This window comes from Tachysurus fulvidraco, chromosome 10, assembly GCF_022655615.1.
Source record: "Tachysurus fulvidraco isolate hzauxx_2018 chromosome 10, HZAU_PFXX_2.0, whole genome shotgun sequence".
Taxonomy (NCBI): domain Eukaryota; kingdom Metazoa; phylum Chordata; class Actinopteri; order Siluriformes; family Bagridae; genus Tachysurus; species Tachysurus fulvidraco.
Genome location: NC_062527.1, coordinates 24,255,628 through 24,280,295, shown reverse-complemented (window position 1 = coordinate 24,280,295; position 24,668 = coordinate 24,255,628). Strand labels below are relative to the sequence as shown.

Genomic DNA, 24,668 nt, shown 5'->3' with positions numbered 1-24,668 from the left:
ACGTCATGATTATTCTGTAATTAATATTAAATAAAAAAATAAAGAATGATAGCATAAGGTTATTTCCAGAAAAAATCATAACGGTAAATAAAGCCATTTATTGGAAACTTACCTCCTAAAGCAGGAGAGAGGACACAAAGTGTCACACACAAACACACTGCAGCCATCATCCTCCTCATCTTCATCATCCTTTATCATATAAACTTCAGACAGATTCATATGAATATTGACCCACTTATAACACACGTGTTGTGAGCTGATCTTCATGCATAGATGCTATGAGCGTTTTGGGCTTCCCCTACACGAGCTTCAAACAGTTTCTAGGTGAACTGCGCATGCTCAGGACTCATACAGAGAATACAGCTTTAACCGTTAGATAGTGATATCATCAGGAGTAACATCTACAACCCCCCACCCAAACACACCAATGATCACTGAACACAATATAACCAAATACAAAGTATTTATTCAATTTCCATTTATTAATTTGTGTGTGTGTGTGTGTGTGTGTGTGTGTGTGTGTGTGTTACGCCCAGTCTAAGGGTGAAGGCGCAACATGAAAGGGTACGAGAAACGGTAACTGAAAGAAAAATATTTTAATGAGAAGAATCACCATGTCTTCAGGAGCCCACAAGGCTAAAGTAACAAACAAAAACAGCTCATTGTTGTACCCTTTAACTTCCCTACTTGGCAAAGAAAAGAAAAGAAAATACAATCACTTCCCTAACTCCCTGAGCAAATACACAATCGATAAAAGGTTCTAACAAAAATGGCATCGGTCTCCCTACCTCCCCAATAATACTATATTCAAATATTTACAGGTTAGTTAATAAGTCCAAACAGGGGCAATTCAGAATCAAAGTAAAAAAGAACAGGCAGGAGTCAGTATTAACAGGAATGGCTAAACACACAAATACAACAAACACACAATAGTAACTAGCAGCAAACAAGTAACACAATCACAGCAAGTGAGTCACAAAGCTAAAACAGGAATGGGCGATGGAGCCTTTTATAGGCCGCAGGGAGTCAGCTGACCAGCAGGGTGTGGCACCAGGTAAACCTCAGGAACCAATCGGTGTTCATCCTGCACAGAAACACAGACACCTCCCAAAACAGAAAACAAAAATAGAAAATGACATAACAGTGTGTGTGTGTGTGTGTGTGTGTGTGTGTGTGTGTCAGACTAGGCCTAGACTGGTGGTTCTCAAACTTTTTCAGCGTACTGCCCCCCTTCTATACAGTGCATCCCTACTTGCCCCCCCCCCCAAAAAAAAAGAGAAAAATGATGACAAAAGAACATTCCAAAACTTAATATTTGAATTAAACAAAACATATCAAATTATACAATGTAGTGCTGTTGGTTAATAGCTTTATTTTTCTGAGATTTAATTACATGGAATTTATGATAAATTCATTATTTTATAAAATGTCATAAAGCCGGGGCCCCCTGGTACCATCTCAGGGGCCCCAGTTTGAGAACCACTGGCCTAGACTACTTGTTCTGAGCAACAAACAAAGAAAAGAAAAGAAAAGAAATTAATTTGACATGGCACTCCCTGAAATCTTAAAGGTTAAATATTGCTTCTTTTTTCTATTTCTTTGTTTCTCTACCCAAAGCCTAGAAATCAAATATTCATAAATCAAATATGTTGTAATGTAAACAGTGTTGGGCAATAACACGTTACTGTAACGCAGGTACTTTTGACAGTAACTAATACTCTAACACATTACTTTTTAAATAAAGTAACTCTGTTAGCGTTACCATATGGTGCATTTGTCCGTTACTTTTCTCTCTCTCTCTCTCTCTCTCTCTCTCTCTCTCTCTCTCTCTCTCATTTTCTACCGCTTTATCCGAACCCGTTACTATTTTAAATGAATTAATTTAGGCTAAAGTGTAGCCTACAGCCTATCCTGTTTACAGCAGTGACACATTGTAGGATTGGTGGATGCCAACCTGTAAACACCAAGATGCCGCACTGTGGCCGTGTTTCTGTTTATTCAAGTATGTGCAGCAGTAACGGCGAGTCGAGGCGAGAGCAAGACGAGTTTCTCTAAGTGGAAATATGCTCATTATTTCACTTTAGTTGAGTATAAAGACAAAAACCTTTTAGTCAAATGTAAGCTGTGTCTTTGTGGTTCGAAGGTCCGATCTACTGCGATAAACACCAACTCCAATCTGTCGAAGAAACAGCTTTTATGATGCATAAGCCACTTTAGTTTTTGATTCTAAATATATTATTCACCTTGTTTTATTTATTTCAGAAATCATTGTGCTGGTCTGACTTAAATAAAATAGTGTTTAAAAATTACTTTGTGTTTGTCAGTTTTGTGTTTGTATAGAGTCTATATTATAGACCATAACACAGGGGTGTCAAACATAAATCTGCGATATGAAAAAAAAAATCATTTTAATTTTTGGCAGAACTACCAGCAGATGGTAGTACTGAGCTTCAGGGTCTTCAATTTACCTGCTTTTCTAAACATGCAGGATTTGTTTTTAAAAGCATGAAAATTGAAATTCGTACCCAATTCTGGTACCACATTAAATTTAAAATGTAAAAGACAACAGGAGGGTTAAAACTTTTTCGTGGTCATTTTGTTGTAAAAAATCTTAGTAGAAATAAAGTATTATTCCTTACAATACTATAACCAAAGTAAAGTATTAGGCCTTGCAAAATATTACAATTGCTGTCATAAGACATGTGTAGGCTGTAACGAGTCTGTCTGTGTTTTCCCTTGTTTCTGTCTGCTGTCATTTCCCTGATGTTAATTGTTGACCCCAACCACCTATCTGTTACCATGGACATTAACTACACTCATTCTCTTCCCCAGGTGTTTTGTCTTAGTCTGTGATTGGTTCTTGTTCCATATATCTACTCTGTTTGTTCATTTCCCTGTTGTGAGTCGTTGTTTGGTGTATTCTGTTGTCTGTTCCGCTCTGTTTTGCCTGCTTGTTTGTTACCTGTTACTTGTTTCCTGTTTTGTGTGTTAAAAGGATTTACTGCATATGGATCCGCATTCGCCTGTGACTATTCGTGACATAGGCGATGTTGTAGGCCAAAGATGTTTATTGTAATCATAAACAGTAAAAGTAACCAGATTCCGTGCCATCAGGCCTAGTCAGTCTGAGCTCTCTGATCAACAATGTGTGAGGAAGTGAAAATCAAAATACAAAGCAGCATTATAACAGCAAAGGCTTAGTAACAACAGTAATACAACATAATCAATAATCAAGAACTTTTAGCATAATTCAAACTCGTAAAGCTAACATACAATCAATTATATAATCAGTAGAAATCATATATAATAGCAAGAAATGAAATGAGGAAACTTGCTCATTGTAGCTGTAAAAAAAAAAAAAGGATTAATCCTCCACTTTGACCAGGAAGTTGTCACGACATGGTGAGACAAAGGCGTGAGGATCCAATTGCAGTTTAAACTTTTACTCAACCAAAACAAGAAACAAACAGATAGGCAGGCCAAACAGGTCAGAACACTGAACAGGAACAGAATATACCAAACACTAACAACGACTCACAACAGGGGAATGAACAAACAGTGTATATATAGGGAACAAGAACCAATCACAAGACGGAGGCAATCACAGACTAAGACAAGACACCTAGGGAAGAGAATGAGTGTAGTTAATGTCCATGGTAACAGATAGGTGGGCGGGGTCAACAATTAACATCAGGGAAAGACGGCAGACAGAAACAAGGGAAAATACAGACAGACTCGTTACAGAAGTAAGGCTCTTTTGAGCACATTTGTAATAACAAATACAAACTTGTTATGGAGAATGAAGAAGACCAGGGTTCACAGACCTTAGCTCATAGCGATAACTTGTTATGTAGAATGAAAAAGACATTGGTTCACAGACCTAGGCCCTGAGAACTAAGGGGAGGAAAATCCATAAATGGGCATATGGTGTGTGTGCGCGTGCGCGTGTGTGTGGAGGTGTGTGCGTTTTTTACTTTTGCAAAAACGTCGCGAGAGTTTTTGTTTTTCATTGATTTTTGCATGACATGCTCTTTTTGGGGTTTTCATTTGTTACTTACAACTTGGCAATTTCTCGTAGAAGATTGTTGGCTGATTGACCACAATGAAGAAGTTTGCTCATTCTCATCCAGGTCTGAGGAGTTTTCTCAGTGTTTTTTGTAGAAATTACAGAGTTATCAGTTAAGTCTAACTAAAACTTGGTCTTTAGTAACCAAAAAGTCTAAGTGTGGAGATCACCCTGCGATGTGTCGACTTGGAGGCGGCTCTGAGTTACGACAATTTGCTCTGAGATCCTTGTCTTCATGCTGCTGTAAAGAAAAAGAGAAACATTACTAACACAAACATGACCAGATTTAAAGAAGTCTGAAAATGAATTTAATTAAAATGCAATTACATAATAAACAGGAAACAGGGCTGAAGGATTGATCAATTATTATTACTTATTAATAATAATGATGAAAATAAATGAATTTAAAATAAGTGCAATTACTGATATGGTGCAGTATGGTTGGTCAGGAACATGACTTCAAATGACAAACCCGCTAAATAAAACCCCCTCCTGTCAAGTTACTAATAAACTACAAAGAGTAAACTCTTCTGTCCTGAAGACTTCACCATCAACACATTCAGCTTTAAAATATTAATGCATTACAACCTTAGTTGATGCCATTCTTGTGTCCACTCGCACATTCTTTCTCATGTCCATTCGCATGTCCCGTCGCTTCCAGATCAGCTGTAAATACACACAGGTGTACACATACGTAAGTAATAAAATACACCATACTTACTCTGTTGAGTTTTAAAATGTAGAACACAATTTTCTGTTCTCGTGCTTCTTATTAGATAAGACTTGATTAGAATAGATTTAACTTTATTTATCATCGTGCAGAATACAGGAACAGGACCAGTGGGACAGCTCGTATACTTACCAGCTGCTTGTTTTTATCCAAACAGAATCATTACACAATGTCCACATACCTGCAGGAGCTGGAATATATGCCACATTTCCATCCACAGCTTGTTGTTCATTTGTTGTTATGTTCAGGAAAGCTGGAGAGATTAAAGTACATGAGGAAGAGAAGAGATTAAATGTATAGATGTCAGGTGAGATATTCCAGAGTTAGAGCAGCAATACTCACCAATATATTTCTTGGAATAAAGAATATAGATGACACAAGCAACCCCAACCAGCACCAACAGAACTCCAATCACTGCTCCAATGATACAACTCGAAGCTACGGAGCAGTCAAAGCAATCTTGTCCATGCAACAATAAGAATAAGAGCAATGTAAGAGATCACACCTTTTACATTTTCACATTCATTTGTCTTTCTTTACACCACTGTGTTTTTATTGATACGGGCTGTAAGTAGAATAACTCGGCTCAGTAACGATGCTCCACTTACCTTCACCTACAATTATAGGTTTCTTCAGAGTGCTGTGGTTCACATAACAAGTATACAGTGGTTTTTCATCCTCCAGGATCTCCACACTCTTCCTCAGCTGGTATGTGCCATCACCATTGGGTCTGACTCCTGAAGATGCTACCAGATGTTCAGGCAGGGAAGTTGTGGACTTTCTCACCTGCATCTCCACATCTGGAGGGTAGAAACCCGTGGCCAGGCAGGTCAAGGTCAGCTTTTTGCTGTCAGTCACTGATCTCTTTGTAAGTAGATGCACCTCTGGGGGAGCTGGAAGAAGATATAAAGTTCATTTTCCTTCTTAATTTATCAAGATGAATGTGACTCAAGAAAAAACTCCTGGATACTCACAAAATTTTCTCAGTTCTCGTTGTCCATAGTCCATGAACTTGGTGAGCTAGTCCACACACTCTTTCTCCAGGTAGCTCTTGGTGTATGTGTTAAGGATGGACACTTCATCCCATTTCCTTTTGGTTGGCTCAGCAGCCTGAACTGGAGCGATCCACCTCGAGTTTTTATCATCAAAGGAGAGGAACTCAGCACCATCGTAGCTGTACTCATCAATTCCTCTCACATATTTACTGTTTCCGTTTTCACCTTCAATCACACAGCCATGTCTCCACTGAAGAACATGAAGGTCTGAAATGGAAACAGTGCAGTAAAGATAAGAACTGTGTGACATTAAGAATCATAAAGAAATGACACCTGACATTTAATGAGTAATGATAAATAAAACTGAACTAACCAGACTTATTGTGTCTCATTCGCTCCATCAGGATGTCCACGTTGACCTTAAACCACTGCTCTTTGCTCTTACGGGACTGAGTTCCTTTATCCCAGTAATCCTTTTCCATCTTCGCCTTCATCCAGTCCTGTTTAGGAACCTTAACCTGAGTCTCACTGCTGTAGTAGTCGAGTTCTCGGTCATCGAGCATGCCCAGTGCGGTGAACTCATAGATTCCAGTCAGATTGAGAGGTTTAGACAGAGCCGTGTAGGTGTAAAACAGAGAGTGTTCACCTGGAGGAGAGAGAATAGAAAGGGATCTTACCAACTTTCTCTTTTGTTTGAGACCAAATCATGTCCTACTTCTATTATCTTTATGTTGTTCACATGCAGCTGAAATACAATACAAGTAGGTTTAGATGTTCTACATTAAAGTGCACTGGATATCATCTGGCTTCTGATTGTCTTTGGTCATGTTTCTGATGTCCATCTAGTGCACATTTAAATGAATGTTCATACACAATGTCATCATTGTTATTACTGAATAACTGAAAGCTATGACAACAATTCGTTCATTATTTTTTAAGAAAACACTGAAACAACACAAGCATTGTACACTGGTGTTTAACATCACTTATTATTGGAAAATGGGTACAAAAAAGTGGGCAGTAAACTGGAAAACTTTTGCACAGACGACACACGACACAGGAAACACCCTCTCTACTTTTAACACACTGTTTTCATGAGAATGTAGAACTGAGATGAGATCCTTCATCATGAGATGACAGAGGTTCCTAATAAAGTGACCACTGAGAGTATTTTAGTGAGGCTTTAAGTTTATACACCAGTTTTAGTAGCAGCATTTAATATACATAAAATATATAACTGTCATATATAAATGTCAATATATTCAATAAATAAAGAGAAACAAATAGAAATAAAAAATACAATTATCAGCAGAGTCAATTTGACTATATATATATATTTATCTTAATAAGCATAATATAGATATAAAAAAGTTTATTATTTATTATTTATATTTTATTTATATTTTATATTTTTATTATTTATAGTAAACGAAATTTTATTTCTGCAGGCAAACAAAAATATTTTGAACAGTTTGAACTAACCTTAACGAAGGTTACTTTCAAATAAAAAGTTCAATGCCTAATTAAGTCCTCTTCGTATCCACATTTCACTTGCCGGCTGCAGCATTAGACATACTGGGAAGCCGCTCTCGTCAGCAGTAAAAGCAAATTATTCTGTCCACATCTGTCCAAATGTTCTGTTTTCTTCAGAAACCTTTCTTTTCTTGCATTTATCCATGTTTGCCTAGCTGGGGTTGAAAAACTTGATCTGAACTGAATGGAATTTTCAATTTCGCGCGGCGGATTTCGCAAGTCGGCAGTTATGACGCATATTTTGAGCGAAAAATTTTTTTAAACACGGTTTATTTTAATGTTACAAGAGCATCATAATCTTAGAATTTAGAATTACATTTATTTTAAACTAACTAACTAAAATAAATTTCAATTAAATATTTATTTTTCAAATCTACAGGGAGCCGCAGCAGAGGGATGAAAGAGCCACTTGCGGCTCCGGAGCCCCGGATTGCCGACCCCTGGTTTAGGACAAAAGCTGCTGGACAAGTTTATGGGTTTAAATTTACGCGCCGAAGTTTTGTCCGGAAAAATAATAATCCGTATGCATGATAACAAGAATGTTGCTTTGCAAGCACCATTAATTATCAGCAGTCAATGTAACTTGTCTTACGTATAGATATATTAAAAAAAACCTGTAAAACTGAATATTTTGTGTTTTAGTATTTGGGAAATAAACAGTTTCAGATTTTTTTAAACCAAATAAATAAATAAATAAATAAATAACAAATGTTCAATATGTTTAATTTTATGATGTTAATTAATTATATATAATGTGATTAATATTCAGCATCTAATGTAATATCCAAGATTCTGCACTAGTTCTAGCTCCGTATTTAAAATGAAGCAAATCTGAGATCTTTTCCATATTAAATGCTATGTACAAAAAATCTGATTTTGAATTCTGACTTCAGTCGGATCGATTTGATCTAAAAAGAATCATCGGGTTTTACATGAACACGTGAATCCAGGGAGCTCACATGTGTCTGTTATTTCAGCAAATTGTGTTGAATACTCAAATACTGTAAAACTGTCAAATTCTAACATATAACTATTACTATTGTGTTAAATGTTAAAGTTTGATTAGACTTCATGATTATTCTGTAATTACTATTAAATAAAAAAAAGAATATAAACTTATATGAAAACTTATTTTCAGTAAACAAACATAACGGTAAATAAAGTTCAGTTCCCGGAAACTCACCTCCCAAAGCAGGCGCGAGGACACAAAGTGTCACACACACACACACACACACACACACACACACACACACACACACACACACACACACACACACACACACACACACACACACACACACTGCAGCCATCATCTTCATCTTCCTTTATCATACTGTATATAAACTTCCCCTACACGAGCTTCAAACTGTTTCTAGGTGAACTGCGCATGCTCAGGACTCACACAGAGAATACAGCTTGAACCGTTAGACAGCACTGTAATCCCAAACAATTGTACTAGTTCATAACTAATAGGGTCATAACACTCAAATGTCGTTATGCAGTTGACCAAACTATAAAGCGTTGAGCTCTGTTAAGATTTCTGCCACTTTAATTGAATAGGGCTCAATATTTTATAGCTAATTTCTGTGGAACGTTTAAACATTTTAGGAACCATACAATAGCGTTATGACGTTATTGACGTCATGACGTTCTGGTGGGTGGGTCTTATCTCTCCCTCAGGAAAAATGGAGTCAGCCATCTTGAATTTGCCCTCATGCGGGAAAGTTTTCGCCAGCACGTGTTGATATGGAACACAGTTTAATTTGTTTTAATCTGTTTGGAATGTGCAATTTTACACCACCACCCCCCCCCCATTCAAACCACCACTACCTTAGTTATTATCATTAGTCTTATTGCCCTCGTCTTCTTAAGCGCCGTCTTATCATCAGCCCTGATTTGGTAAGTAACTCTAACGTTTTTTATTTATTGATTTTCGATCAATAGTCTTACATTTTGAACTGTTTACAAATCCAAGTAATTGTAACTTTAGAAGTTTTGTACTACATTTCCCATAATGCATGTTTGAACGTTGGAGCAACATTGACGGTGGAGTTTATTTTGAACTTTCTGGCAGACAGATGACGTTATACCTAAAGTTATAAAGCATGACGTTATACCTAACGTTATAAAGCATGACGTTATACCTAACGTTATAAAGCATGACGTTATACCTAACGTTATAAAGCATGACGTTATACCTGCTTCCCGGTTGTTGTTTTCGCTGTTCGCCGGTAATACATGTGCGTACTTTGTGTATACTTATTTCAGTAAGTGTCCGCGTTACACCGTCAATATTTTACATTGTCGAGCTGTCTGTATGTGTGTGTTATCGTGAAACGAACAGTAATAAACAACTTAATGTGAGTGTGTTGTTATGATGCTAATGTGATGTTGTGTTTGTGTTTCTTCGTAGACATACGTGTGTGGCTTTGAGATCATCTCGACATTTTTTAACAGTTCAGGTAGGATGTATTATGAAAGTGTTATTAACAATTGGTTTTATTTTATGTGTTTCCACAGTCGTTCTTTTGCTATTTATTTAAATGTTTTTATCTCACCTGTGGAATCCACAGTTGATCACTTGAACCCTTTATTAATACTTTGTTAAAAGAACAACATAAATAGCAGATCTATAAGCACACAACTTTGATGCTTTGCTTGTTAATAACTAACTTGTTCATCTTTTAATGTTTTAAATTTTACTAACATTTTAATTTTTACTATAATTCGTGTACAATTGATGTTTTTGATAGGTTTGGAAACTTTTGTTCTGTATATTCTCTTTTTAAATTTCATTTATTATTATGTTTTATTTTAAAATGTTTTTGAACATTAACAAATCATCTTTGTGTGCATGTTGTGTACAGATATCGGACTACAGAGAGTGTTACAGAGGGTCAGCGTTTCACCATCAGACAGGTGCCAACAGGTGAGATTTGTAAATTGTGTAGTAATAAAAGATTTTCACCCTGAATTTTTCACAATGTTTAGGTTTTTTGCAGCAGAACAGACTTAATCAAATTACTGATGTGTTGTCAACTGGTTGGCATAATCATTTTCTCCCTCATTAAAAATTTTACAACACATTTTAACTTTTTTGCCAAAAGTGCAAATCAGGGCTGAAATGGTTTAGACTTTAATTGAAAATATTTACATTGCAGGCTGAAGTTGGCCTAATGGAGTGGAAGTTTTCCGGAATACCCCCAGGACCTGTTTATGAAGTTTACTTGAGTTGTTATTCTGCAAACTGACATGTAGAAATTACATAAATGAAAAGGTAAGTATAAAGCATTCAACTAAACAAAAAGTATGCTAAAAATAGTTTAAACATGTAGGTTAGTAGCAGTCTAAGTGCTAAGTGACAGTAATGTCTAGACATCATTAACATGATTTGTATCCTTATTACAATTTGAACTATTACATTTGAACTCATTCTTGTCTTATTTGTGTTTTATAGTCAGCGGATGGTCCAGACCTCACTGACACTCCGGTGGCTCTCCTGACAGTCGTCATGGATGACCCTACTGATGCGGCCCTCTTCAGCCCTGAGAGCATCTGTACTGTCGTGGAGGATGAAATACTTGTGAGTGGTCCCACAAATCTGGCTGACTCATTTCTTCTGCTCTTTGGGTACATCTATGCACTAGACCTACAGTATCCAAAGAATCTCGAGCTTACTTTCACATTTATCCAAAAAGTTCTCATGTGTCTTGAGGACAACAAACCACTTAAAGGGCGTCTACTGACACTGAAGAATGATTTGTTCAATGAACGAATCATTCAGAATGGATTATTTGTTGAGTTAAGTATTGAGGAAGTTTTGTTTTTTTTTCCCCCTCTTTACAAATGTAATTGCCTGTTCTACCTCAGATTTAAGATGTGACACTGTTTGCCTCTTCTATCTCAGATTTAAGATGCGACACTGTTTGCCTCTTCTACCTCAGATTTAAGATGCGACACTGTTTGCCTCTTCTACCTCAGATTTAAGATGTGACACTGTTTGCCTCTTCTATCTCAGATTTAAGATGTGACAGTTTGCCTCTTCTACCTCAGATTTAAGATGCGACACTGTTTGCCTCTTCTACCTCAGATTTAAGATGTGACACTGTTTGCCTCTTCTACCTCAGATTTAAGATGTGACACTGTTTGCCTCTTCTATCTCAGATTTAAGATGTGACAGTTTGCCTCTTCTATCTCAGATTTAAGATGTGACACTGTTTGCCTCTTCTATCTCAGATTTAAGATGTGACACTGTTTGCCTCTTCTACCTCAGATTTAAGATGCGACACTGTTTGCCTCTTCTACCTCAGATTTAAGATGTGACACTGTTTGCCTCTTCTATCTCAGATATAAGATGTGACAGTTTGCCTCTTCTACCTCAGATTTAAGATGTGACACTGTTTGCCTCTTCTACCTCAGATTTAAGATGTGACACTGTTTGCCTCTTCTACCTCAGATTTAATACATTGATTGTTAAATTTTAAAAGTTTGCCCAAGTTTGTACTGAATAACTTGTGTGAAACGAATGTTAAATTCATGCACTAAAGATGTTTAATGTTCTGGTGCCTTATGCCTACCTTGATGCCCTACCTTAATGTTGCCAGTTGAAGAGTACGGCACAGTAGAAACCAGCACTTTATTTGAATGTTTAATAAATAAACACACACACACACACACACACACACACACACACACACACACACACACACACACACACACACACTCTCTCTCTCTCACACTCACACACACACACTCTCTGTCTCACACACACACACTCTGTCTCACACACACACATACACAAACTCTCTCACACACACACACACACACACACATCTCTAACATGACGACAGTAAACATTTAAATAGTAAGGATTTACATATTTACATAGTACTTGAGAGACGGAGAATGAATTACAGAACACAGGTAATAATCCCTGTATTATAGCTGTTTAAGTCAGATATCTGGTTTGGGGGGAAAACTGATGTTGTAGTGCACAGAGATCTGTAGCGTCTTCCTGAAGGGAGAAGGGTTGCGGCTGGGGTGAGAGGGGGCTGTAATCATGTTACCTGCCCGTTTCTTCACTCTAGAGATGTACAAGTCCTGAAGGTTGGGCAGGTGAACCTTCAGGACTTGTTGGAGATGGAAGTACAACCTCTGCTGGGCCTTTGAACGTCCCACTTCAGGTCCTGGGAGACTGTGGTTCCTACAGTAGGAACGCGAATGACTTCACTATGATAGTCTACTATCATCTCTACAGTTTTGAGCATGTTCAGCTCCAGGTTGTTGTGACTGCACCAGACTCGTCTCCGTCCTGGATGAGACTGATGACTGTAGGGTCATCTGCGCATTTCAGGATCTCGACAGAGGGGTGTTTAGAGGTGCGGCCACAATCAGTGTTGTAATTTTAACCCCAGTCTACACTTAACCCCACCAACACCTTCTCTAGTACCTATGGGATCATGTGGAGGATCATCCACAGCTTAGACTCCTCTGCTTCCACCCACATGTTTCTCCAGCTGATCAACAGCCATGTTTACACAAATAATCACAATCATTGTGACGGCGATTTTTATATCGTATCACAGCAAAATGTAAGATAATTAGTTTAGATTTAAGAACTAGAAACAAGTACGATGATCAGAATGCATCTGGACTCTGAGCGCAGCTGATGGAGAACAAACTTCTCTCTGCTCGTACTGTCAGACTTCACACTTTTATTGGGACAAAAATGTTCAAGCTTTTTGTTACATTTGTGTTGCATCTCACTGACCCTTAGAGAAAGAGACGATGGAGAGTCGCTGCATTTTTCTAGCAAGAAAACCGAGTCGAGCATCACTAAGGTGAGATGATGATAAGAGGGCGGAGCTTCCAGGAGCTCAGATCCTAACTGTCAATCATTCTGGATGTTGATCTGTTAGCAGCGAACTCTAATGTTACAACGCAGACGCACCAAATGTCTCGTTTTTGTGTTGGCTTCAGTTAATGTGTGAGACCATATCTAATCTACATTACGTCTAATCTACACTACATCTAATCTACACTACATCTAATCTACACCATGTCTAACGTACACCACATCTCACCTACACCATATCTAATCTAAACTATATCTAATCTACACTATATCTAATCTACACCACGTCTAACGTACACCACATCTCACCTACACCGCACATCTAATCTACAATCTAATCTACACTGCACATCTAATCTACACCACACCTAATGTACAGTCTGATCTGTAAGACTGGGTGAAATTAGACACAGTGTACATTATATAACAAACCCGATATGACCAGTGACAGGTTTGATTAGACTTAGATTAGATAAGAGGTTATATTATTTAATATAACGCAGTAACAGCGTTATTACAGACTAAACCCGTCTCCGTACCAGAACAGATGTCCACACAGACTGATCACGGCGTCCCTGGCGGTGTCCAGACAGATGTTACACTCGAACGTCGCCCTTTCCCGTTGCTCCCGCTCGCCCTCACCGCCGCTCCCTCCGGACCGCCCGCCGTCCCGGTCACTGCTGCTCTCCCAATAGTATTAATAATACTATTATTAATTAATAATGATTTTCATTCAGCAATTAAATCGTTAAAGCCATAAAGTACGTCTTAAACACAGGGAGAGTCTTTTTGTGGGATTACAATCCAAACATCTTCCTAAAAACAATCAGAGGTCAATATGTTTACCTCACAAGTGTGTGTGTGTGTGTTTGTGACTATGTGTGACTGTGTGTGTGTGTTTGTGACTATGTGTGACTGTGTGTGTGTGTGTTTGTGACTATGTGTGACTATGTGTGTGTGAGTGAGTGTGTAAGAGTGAGTGAGTATATACACTGGTCGGTCGGCGCTGTTTCTGTTTACTGTTTATTGTATTTGTTGTCTTGTCCTGCACTGTTTGCACTTTATGTGGCTAAGACTACTTACATGTCCTTAGCCCTGTCTTTGTGTTATGTAGCACTCTGATCCTGGAGAAACGTTGTCTTATTTCACTGTGTACTGTAACAGCTATATATGGTTGAAATGACAATAAAAGCTACTTGACTTGACTCGTGTGTGTGTGTGTGTGTGTGTGTGTGTGTGTCAGAGGTGGCAAAAGTACACACATCCTTTACTCAAGTAGAAGTACAGATACTCATTCTTTAAAAGACTCCAATAAAAGTAGAAGTAGTGACTACACTCTTTTACTCAAGTTAAAGTAAAGAAGTTTGGGCTCTGACATGTACTTAAGTAAAAAGTCGCCGATACTACTACCTGTTTAGTGTCATGCTGGTAACTGGACGTCATGTTTTATATATATATATATATATATATATGTGTGTGTGTGTGTGTGTGTATAATTGTGAAGTGTGCTGATGGATATTTGTGTTCATCAGCCACAAGAGTGTTACGAAAGGCAGGCACTGATGTAGGTGAGGTAGGGTGGAGTCAGCGTTCACATTCATCCCAAAGGTGTTCAGTAGGGATGAGATCAGAAAACAACCACATATAGCAGGAAAGGTCAGGTGACCCAATACTTTTGGAAATATAATGTATACCAAGTGTATCACCAAGGCCATATCCCAAACTGTAGGGAGATTCCAGCTCTGTGCTTCAAAACAACTCAAAATTATTGTGATGTTTTACAAATGACAAAATTAATGTTCATTAAATTAAGCACTTGGTGTTTTTTGGGTTGACCCCAGGGGCAGTTCTAGGGTTTCATCTTTAGGGGTTTTAGCCCTCAGTGAGAATTTAAAACAAGAAGAGTTCTATATTATATATTATATGACAACTCTGGTAATAAGAATAGTGACATTTCACTGCTTTTGGTTGCGTCTTTGCGTCTTTCCGCCGATTAACGTTATAGATAAACGCCTCCAGCTCTGACTGCGCGTGCACGCTGCGCGTACCTGTGCTTCTCCGTTATAATAAAGCAGACAGCTGAAGACGCACGTGTGAAACACTACAACACACGCGTGTAAAAGCAAAGTAAATAAAATCGCTCTTGGATCAAACTGATAAATAATTTTCTTTCCCATCGACGACACGTCCTGCATTTTAACGTCATTTTTATTGTTTATTTATGAAAGTAAAAATGATCCTTATAGTTTTAGGGTGGCTGAGATTACAGACAGGGGGCTGAAGCCCCCCTAATAAAGGGCTAGAACCCCCCCTGGGTGACACAATTCACAACGCATTCGCCAGGAATCCTTTTTGATGCCGATTATTACAAACATCTCCCTCATATATGGCCATGTGTGTTCAGGAATGTCCTCGTTGTTAGTTACTTTAACATCGGTGACTCCCTCTGAATGAACATTAGCCATTCCTTTTGTAGGCGCTGCTCATTGTTAGCTCCGCTATCCTTAGTCTATGTCTGATAGCCAGTAAATAATACAGTACACCAGTCACATGGGGAAAAAGCCGCACAATGATAGGATGATAGGCTGGAAACAGCGTCCAATGAGAAGGAATAATACTAAAAGTAACGAGTCCGTTTGGGAAATGTAAGAAGTAAAAAGTACAGATATTTGTGTAAAAATGTAATGAGGAAAAGTAAAAAGTTGTCCGAAAAATAAATAGTGTAGTAAAGTACTGATACCAGAAAAATGTACTTAAGTACAGTAACGAAGTATTTTTACTCCGTTACTTCCCACCTCTGGTGTGTGTATGTAAGTGAGTGCGAGTGAGTGTGTGTGTGTGTGTGTGTGTGTGTGTGTGTGTGTGTGTGTGTGTGTGTGTGTGAAATTCCATTTTAGTGCACACCCCTGAGAGAAAGATTGTATCCATGTTATTCACACTTGTAAAGGTTTGTATGTGTGTGTTAAGTTATTTGCATAGGTGTGTATGAACTTGTCCACCTGAGACAGACTCCATGTTCCCTGTGAGTGTGTGTAGAAGAGCTACAGAATATGGATGTATAGCTGAACTTCCTTCACTTTGTTAATAAAATAATTAATATTCTTCAAATGAAGTCTATAAATGAAATGTAAGTCACTACATATGTGTGAGATGTGATGTGTAAAGACAACCTACAACCATTAAACTTCTTCCAAACTCAAATGTTATATTTCCAGACATCTATCAAAAGATTAAAAACTTTTATAGAGCTTCTCACGGTTTAAATCTGTCTGAAACCTGGATCCTAACCCTATTACATCCACATTCAAAAGTTTGTTTATTACATTCAACATTTGCCATGTTACCTTGGGAAAAAATACACCAATCAGTAAGATTTCACATCAGAAGGGAGCCATTTCTCACCCCATCCTGAAACATGCCATGAAATTCAAAAATATTCAAATTTTTATATCCAAGGTGTACAGGTTTGGTACAGACACACACAAGCTACGTGAACACTGACAGATTGACAGGTTTTGGTCAGTGTGAAGTAAAGTCTAATTAAAGATTAATGTTTTAAACTCAAGAAGCAAAAAAAATATTTATACCACAAATAAAACCAAATAAATAAATAATACTAATGAAGAAGCTCAATAGACACATGTATAGCTGAGAACAAGTTGTTTATTTATTAAAGAATACAGCAAGCAGTGAATTGACGTAAACTGATAATAATACAGACTCGTGTGTGCAGAATGCTTTAGCTGCTGATCATCTGTGGTTAGATGTCTTCCTACTAAACATGCAGGTTGTGTCAACTGTTTTTAAAAGCATGAACATTGAAATTCGTACCCAGTTCTGTTACCACATTAAATTTAAAATGTAAAAGACAGCATGAGGGTTAAAACTTTTTTGTGGTCATTTGGTCTAAGATCCTTGTCTTCATGCTGCTGTAAAGAAAAAGAAAAACATTACGGACACAAACATGACCAGATTTAAAGATAAGTCTGAAAATGAATTTCATTTAAATTTCATTAAAATGTAATTACATTAAATCACATAATAAACAGGAAATGGGGCTGAAGGATTGATAATAATAATAATAATAATAATAATAATAATAATAATTTATTATTATTATTATTATTATTATTGTTGTTATTATTATTATTATTGTTATTATTATTGTTGTTATTATTATTATTGTTATTATTATTATTATTAATAATAATAATAATAATAACAATAATAATAATAATAATAATAATAATAATAAATGAATTTAAAATATGTTGCAATTACTGATATGGTGCATTATGGTTGTTCAGGAACATGACAAGCTGAGATTTTTTTATTATACATTATATATATTAAAGGTGCGGTCTCCGATGTTTGAGAAATGCTTCAGAAACTGAGTCGGGACAACTAACTGAAGAAAAACAAAACAAACATGTAGCCAATGAGCAGAAAGGGGCGTGTCTTGTCAATAGGGCGGATAGAGTGTTCAGTGCGCATGTGTGACCTTAGCAGAAAGCAGTTTTAACATCGACATGGAGGATAAAAACTAATAAAGAAAGTGAAGAAAGACTTACGATAAGGCAAGAAGTAGGACGTGGTAATATAGGATCAGCTTTCCAGCGCTGGAGAGAACTGAAGGAGCAGGAAGTTGGCCACATATTCAAAGGTTGGAGTTTCCCGAGTCAATAACTCCTGAGCTAAACGCTGTTACTCCACAAATAACACCTCTTTTCTATCCTAGTAATGTAGAGAGGCAGCTACAACCGCGTTTTGTGTAGTAACAGCGCTTAGCTCAGGAGTTATCGACTCGGGAAACTCCGACCTGTGAATATGTGGCCGACTTTACTTAAGACGCCAAGGCGCTTTTTTGTTTGTTTATCTGCAATCGTACTGTTCTTCCCTTCAGCTATGATGTAACGTTTCTTTCTGTTAGTCGCCTGGGTAACGTATGTATGTGTGGGCGGAGCTATCAATACAGGGGTGGGATATCGGCGTGTTTGTTTTGGTGATTTCAAATGTCAACAAACATCGGTGACCACACCTTTAACTTCAAATGACAAACCCGCTAAATAAAACCCCCTCCTGTCATGTTACTAATAAACTACAAAGAGTAAACTCTTCTGTCCTGAAGACTTCACCATGAACATATTCAGCTTTAAAATATTAATGCATTACAACTTTAGTTGATGCCAATCTTGTGTCCATTCGCACATCCTTTTGCATGTCCATTTGCATGTCCATTCGCATGTCCATTCGCATGTCCCATCGCTTCCAGATCAGCTGTAAATACACACAGGTGTACACACATGTAAGTAATAAAATACACCATACTTCCTCTGTTGAGTTTTAAAATGTAGAACACAATTTTCTCTTCTCGTGCTTCTTATTAGATAAGACTTGATTAGAATAGATTTAACTTTATTTATCATCATGCAGAATACAGGAACAGGACCAGTGGGACAGCTCGTATACTTACCAGCTGCTTGTTTATATCCAAACAGAATCATTACACAATGTCCACATACCTTTAGGAGCTGGAATATATGCCACATTTCCATTCACAGCTTGTTGTTCATTTGTTGTTATGTTCGGGAAAGCTGGAGAGATTAAAGTACATGAGGAAGAGAAGAGATTAAATGTATTGATGTCAGGTGAGATATTCCAGAGTTAGAGCAGCAATACTCACCAATATATTTCTTGGAATAAAGAATATAGATGACACAAGCAACCCCAACCAGCACCAACAGAACTCCAATCACTGCTCCAATGATACCACTCGAAGCTACGGAGCAGTCAAAGCAATCTTGTCCTTGCAACAATAAGAATAAGAGCAATGTAAGAGATCACACCTTTTACATTTTCACATTCATTTGTCTTTCTTTACACCACTGTGTTTTTATTGATACGGGCTGTAAGTAGAATAACTCGGCTCAGTAACGATGCTCCACTTACCTTCACCTACAATTATAGGATTCTTCAGAGTGATGTGGTTCACATAACAAGTGTACAGTGGTTTTTCATCCTCCAGGATCTCCACACTCTTCCTCAGCTGGTATGTGCCATCACCATTGGGTCTGACTCCTGAAGATGCTACCAGATGTTCAGGCAGGGAAGTTGTGGACTTTCTCACCCGCATCTCCACATCTGGAGGGTAGAAACCCGTGGCCAGGCAGGTCAAGGTCAGCTTTTTGCTGTTAGTCACTGATCTCTTTGTAAGTAGATGCACCTCTGGGGGAGCTGGAAGAAGATATAAAGTTCATTTTCCTTCTTAATTTATCAAGATGAATGTGACTCAAGAAAATAATTCTTGGATACTCACAAAATTTACTCAGTTCTTCTTGTCCATAGCCCATGAACTTGGTGAGCCAGTCCACACACTCTTTCTCCAGGTAGCTCTTGGTGTATGTGTTAAGGATGGACACGTCATCCCATTTCAGTTTGGTCGGCACAGCAGCCTGAACTGGAGCGATCCACCTTGAGTTTTCATCATCAAACGAGAGGAACTCAGAGCCGTCGTAGCTGTACTCATCAATTCCTTTCACAAATCTACTATTTCCGTTTTCAGTTTTAACCACACAGCCATGTCTCCACTGAAGAACATGAAGGTCTGAAATGGAGACAGTGCAGTAAAGATAAGAACTGTGTGACATTAAGAATCATAAAGAAATGACATCTGACATTTAATGAGTAATGATGAATAAAACTGAACTAACCAGACTTATTGTGTCTCATTCGCTCCATCAGGATGTCCACGTTGACCTTAAACCACTGCTCTTTGCTCTTACGGGACTGAGTTCCTTTATCCCAGTAATCCTTTTCCATCTTCTCCTTCATCCAGTCCTGTTTAGGAACCTTAACCTGAGTCTCACTGCTGTAGTAGTCGAGTTCTCGGTCATCGAGCATGCCCAGTGCGGTGAACTCATAGATTCCAGTCAGATTGAGAGGTTTAGACAGAGCCGTGTAGGTGTAAAACAGTGAGTGTTCACCTGGAGGAGAGGGAATAGAGAGTTATTGAAGTACAATGCAAGTAGGTTTAGATGTTCTACATTAAAGGTGGAGTGCACAATGTTTTAAAAATGCTTCAGAAAAAGAGTCGGGCGACTAACAAAACAAACGTATAGCCGATGAGCATAAACGGGCGTGTCTTGTCAATAATCGGTGGAGAGACCAAGGGTTATTCTCAACCTAAAGAAACCTGCTCTGGATCCATCAGACATCAGTAACTACAGACCGGTATCACTTCTCTTGTTTTTTTTTCAAAAATTCTTGAACACATTGTCTATAATCAACTGTCTGTCTATCTGTCATAGAACAACCTCCAAGATCCCAACAGTCTGGTTTTAGATTAGATTAGATTAGATTCAACTTTATTGTCATTGTGCAAGGTACATGTACAGAGCCAATGAAATGCAGTTAGCATCTAACCAGAAGTGCATAGACGGCTTATTTACAAGTGGCAGTGTAATAAATAAGGGCATGAGGTTATACAGAAGGTGCAGTAATATGTACATGTAACTGAATAAGGGTTTATATAGTGTGGTGTTTATATAAGTATGATACAGTATGAAGTGGTATGACAGATATAGCTGTACAAAAGGAATGTCATTATGCATATATACATCCATATATATATATACACACACACACACACACACACACACACACACACACACACACACACACACACACACACATATATATATACACAGAATAAACAGAATAAATATGGATGGACATACAGAAGTGTAATGATAGTTTTTGGGTGGTGTAAGGATGCATGATTTTATAATGGTGCAAAATAGTGCAAAAAAAAGGTGAGATGGATCTTTGATGATGCCCCTCACCCTTTGCAAACAGCGTTTTTTGAAAATGTCCTCCAAGGTGGGTAGTTTAGTACCAATGACTTGTTGGGCGGTTTTCACCACCCTTTGAAGGGCTTTACGGTCTGAAGCTGTGCAGCTGCTATACCACACTGAGATGCAGTTTGTGAGGATACTCTTAATTGGAGGATGAGTGTTATTGCCAGCACGTCTGAAGCAGCTCATTCCACAGAGACAGCCCTTTTGGATGTCTCAGAGAAACTACATATTGCTACATCACCCAAACTGTCATCCGTCCTTATCCTCCTTGACCTTTCAGCAGCGTTTGATACGGTCAACCACAAGACTCTCTTATCCACCCTCAGGAGTCTTGGGATTTGCATATCAGGCAACATAGAGGGGAGTGACATCTGCTCCACACAGACTCTCCACTGGTGTCCCACAGGTCGCAGTCCTCTTCTTTTCTCCCTGTATACTCACTCTCCTGGTGAAGTTATTTCATCACATGGGTTCTCTTACCACTGCTATGCTGATGATACACAACTTATCTTCTCTTTCCCACCCTCAGATACCACAGCTTCTGATCAGATCTCAGCATGTCTGGCAGAAATTTCATCATGGATGACTGCTCATCAGTTAAAGCTCAATCCTAGAAAACTGAACTGCTGATCATCAGGTGATTCATCCCCAGGTCATGACCTTGCTGTATCCCTGCACAACGATCTGATCTCCCCTTCAACCACAGCTCACAACCTTGGGGTAACAATGGACAATCAACTGTCCTTTTCCTCTCAGGTTGCTAATGTGACTCGCTCATGTCGGTTTCTTCTCTACAACATTAGAAGCATTCGCCCATTTTCCCCCATACAGACTGCTCAGGTACTTGTTCAGTCTCTTGTCATTTCTAGACTGGATTACTGTAACACACTGCTGGCAGGTCTTCCTATGAACGCAATTCGTCCTCTGCAAATGATCCAAAATGCAGCTGCACGGCTTGTGTTCAACCTGCCAACGTTCTCCACACCCCCTTGCTGCTGCATGCATCAGATACAAAACACCGACGCTGGCCTACAAAGCCAAAAATGGACCATCTCCCTCTTACCTCAAAGCCCTCATCACTCCTCACACTGCGCCTCACACCCTCCGATCTACCAGCACTGCTCGACTGGTCCCACCATCTCTCAGGGTAAGAGGCAAGTTTACTACAAGACTCTTCTCTGTTCTGTCACCAAGGTGGTGGAATGAACTTCCCCTAGAGGTCCGGACAGCTGAGTCACTGGCTATTTTCAAACGGCGGTTGAAGACCTACTTATTCAGGAAACACTTTTTTTTTTTTTCAAAAAAAACCCCCCAAAAAAAAAACCTTTGACACTTTTTCATTGTAACTTTGAACAAATGTTTTAAACTCATGGTATCTTCAGTATGTAACCGAGTGAGCCGGCATTAATGTATTCAATGTTAGAGATTTAAGCACTTATGTACGTCGCTCTGGATAAGGGCGTCTGCCACATGCTGTAAATGTAAATGTAAATTCCATATGAATGAATGGCAGAGCGACTGATCTACAGCACTGTTAAAAAGTTTTTGCCTCCTCCTGATCTCCTCTATTTCTTTATTATTATTTTTTTAAGAAAACACTGAAACAACACAAGCATTGTACACTGGTGTTTAACCTGTTGGATATTAACAGACACAGCCCTGCCTCTCTCCCTGATCTCAGTGCAGCTTCCTCCATTACTACAAATATAATCTGTGCTGAATGTGAGATGAACCCTTTCAGTGTAAGTTTGACTTACATTCAACACCAAAAATGCCACTGAAATATTCAGGCTGAAAATAAACAAAAATAGAAAAAAGACGACCCAAAAAGAAGTAATAAAAAGAAATAATGTTACTTGTTATTCTCTGTAACTGAGAATCTGACTGAACTGACAAACTCAACCGTTCTCTAGCAGTTCTGTTTGAGACTCAGGGTTCAGTAGACTTGTTGGCTCGAGGCTGGTTTATTCTGATCTAATGTGATTCCTACACTGGAAATGTTTTCTTTACTTTGCACAAATCATTAAGTACCATAATTCTATTAAATGATTACATTTAATCAGTTTTGTTTTTTGTTTTTATTTGATTTCTTTGTTTCTAACGCAGGGTGAAGATGATTTGTTTAAATTCATTTACATGCAACACTTATTATGGGAAAATGGGTACAAAAAAGTGTGCAGTAAACCGTAAATCTTTTGCACAGCCGACACACGACACAGGAAACAGGAAACACCTTCGCTACTGTGAACACACTGTGGTTTCATGAACATGTAGAACTCTTACCAACATGAACCCAAAACCACAATCACACTCAAAAGTTCACTCACCATCCACTTTATTAGTAAAAACTAAACTGTGTAAACTCAATTCAGTCATAATAAAACCATCTGATACCAGTCACAGAGATCAGACTTTGATGTTTGTTGTGAACATCAGCTGAAATGCTGGACCTGTATGATGACAGATGTTCCTCATAAAGTGACCACTGAGAGTATTGTAGTGAGGCTTTAAGTTTACACAACAGTTTTAGTAGCAGCATTTAATATATGTAAAATATATAACTGCCATATTTAAATATCAATATATGCAATAAATAAAGAGAAACAAATAGAAATAAAAAAAATAAATAGAATAATCAGCAGTCAATGTAACTTGACTTAAGAATAATATAGATATAAAAAAAACCTATAAAACTGAATGTTTTGTGTTTCTGTATCTGGGAAAAAACAGTTTCAGAATTTTTTTAAACCAAAATAATAGATGTTCAATATGTTTAATTTTATGATGTTAATTAATTATATATAATGTGATTAATATTCAGTATCTAATGTAATATCCAATATTCTGCACTAGTTCTAGCTCCCTGTCTGAGATCTTTTCCATATTAATTGCTTTGTACAAAAAAATCTGATTTTCTTGATCAGACTTCAGTCGGATGGATTTGATCTAAAAGAATCATCAGCTTTTACATGAACACAGCAAAACATGTTGAATACTCAAATACTGTAAAACTGTAAAATTCTAACATATAAATATTACTATTGTGTTAAATGTTAAAGTTTGATTAGACTTCATGATTATTCTGTAATTGTAATTACTATTAAATAAAAAAAATAAATTATATACATATACTATGACCAAATTGTACAGACCCCAGATACAAAATAATATAAAATAAAGTCTAAAAGCAGAAGATTAATTTCAGTAAACAAACATAACGGGAAACAAAGCCATCGTTCAGACCGGGAGTGACCTGTTTTCATTAAATTCAATGAATATCTTGTCAGAATTTAACTAAATCCATAACTGCAAACATTCTGCCATGTATTTAGAATAATATTTTACATCTCTGTGTCTTTTTGTTCAGTTATAATGATTTTATAAAGTACTTTCGGTTTACTTTCTGTTTCCGGACACTCACCTCCCAAAGCAGGCGTGAAGACACAAAGTGTCACACACAAACACACTGCAGCCATCATCTTCCTCATCTTCATCATCCTTTATCATATAAACTCCAGACAGATTAATATGAATATTGACCCACGTATAACACACGTGTTGTGAGCTGATCTTTACGCGCTATGAGCGTATCGGGCTTCCCCTACATGAGCTTCAAACTGTTTCTAGGTGAACT

General features: G+C 37.8%; 2 protein-coding genes and 2 long non-coding RNA genes across 13 annotated transcripts in view; 2 read left to right on the top strand and 2 right to left on the bottom strand.

Moving 5' to 3' along the window:
* LOC113656419 (major histocompatibility complex class I-related gene protein-like) overlaps positions 1-8,619 on the bottom strand; it is a 24,759-nt gene extending 16,140 nt beyond the window's left edge. The window contains exon 1 of the mRNA XM_047819482.1: positions 8,508-8,619. The gene's annotated coding sequence lies outside the window, so the exon portion shown is untranslated. The remainder of the gene's footprint in view (positions 1-8,507) is intronic.
* LOC113656363 (major histocompatibility complex class I-related gene protein-like) lies at positions 4,165-24,668 on the bottom strand. 8 transcript variants are annotated; one of them, XM_047819476.1, is made up of 8 exons: positions 24,456-24,668; positions 19,889-20,161; positions 19,495-19,782; positions 19,128-19,412; positions 5,139-5,261; positions 4,978-5,049; positions 4,655-4,732; positions 4,165-4,307 (listed from the first exon to the last, which is right to left on the bottom strand). In XM_047819476.1, the coding sequence occupies exons 1-7, from the start codon at positions 24,529-24,531 to the stop codon at positions 4,656-4,658; spliced, it is 1,194 nt and encodes a 397-aa protein (XP_047675432.1). In that variant the 5' UTR covers positions 24,532-24,668; the 3' UTR covers positions 4,165-4,307; position 4,655. The 8 variants fall into 8 exon arrangements, with proteins under 8 accessions (XP_047675432.1, XP_047675433.1, XP_047675427.1 ...); XM_047819477.1 differs by having other exon boundaries at positions 4,185-4,304; XM_047819471.1 differs by lacking the exons at positions 4,165-4,307; positions 4,655-4,732; positions 4,978-5,049; positions 5,139-5,261 and adding exons at positions 16,822-17,107; positions 18,354-18,455; positions 18,701-18,781; positions 18,862-18,984 and having other exon boundaries at positions 24,456-24,667.
* On the top strand, positions 4,653-18,840 carry LOC125145686. Its single transcript, XR_007144121.1, has 3 exons — positions 4,653-4,734; positions 5,622-5,625; positions 18,707-18,840. It is a non-coding gene; the product is annotated as an uncharacterized LOC125145686 (long non-coding RNA).
* LOC113656367 lies at positions 8,788-14,152 on the top strand. Of its 3 annotated transcripts, XR_007144116.1 has the most exons (7): positions 8,788-9,223; positions 9,738-9,786; positions 10,192-10,253; positions 10,486-10,601; positions 10,782-10,907; positions 12,412-13,164; positions 13,726-14,152. It is a non-coding gene; the product is annotated as an uncharacterized LOC113656367 (long non-coding RNA). The 3 variants fall into 3 exon arrangements; XR_007144115.1 differs by lacking the exon at positions 13,726-14,152 and having other exon boundaries at positions 8,793-9,223; positions 13,101-13,422; XR_007144114.1 differs by lacking the exon at positions 13,726-14,152 and having other exon boundaries at positions 8,793-9,223; positions 12,412-13,422.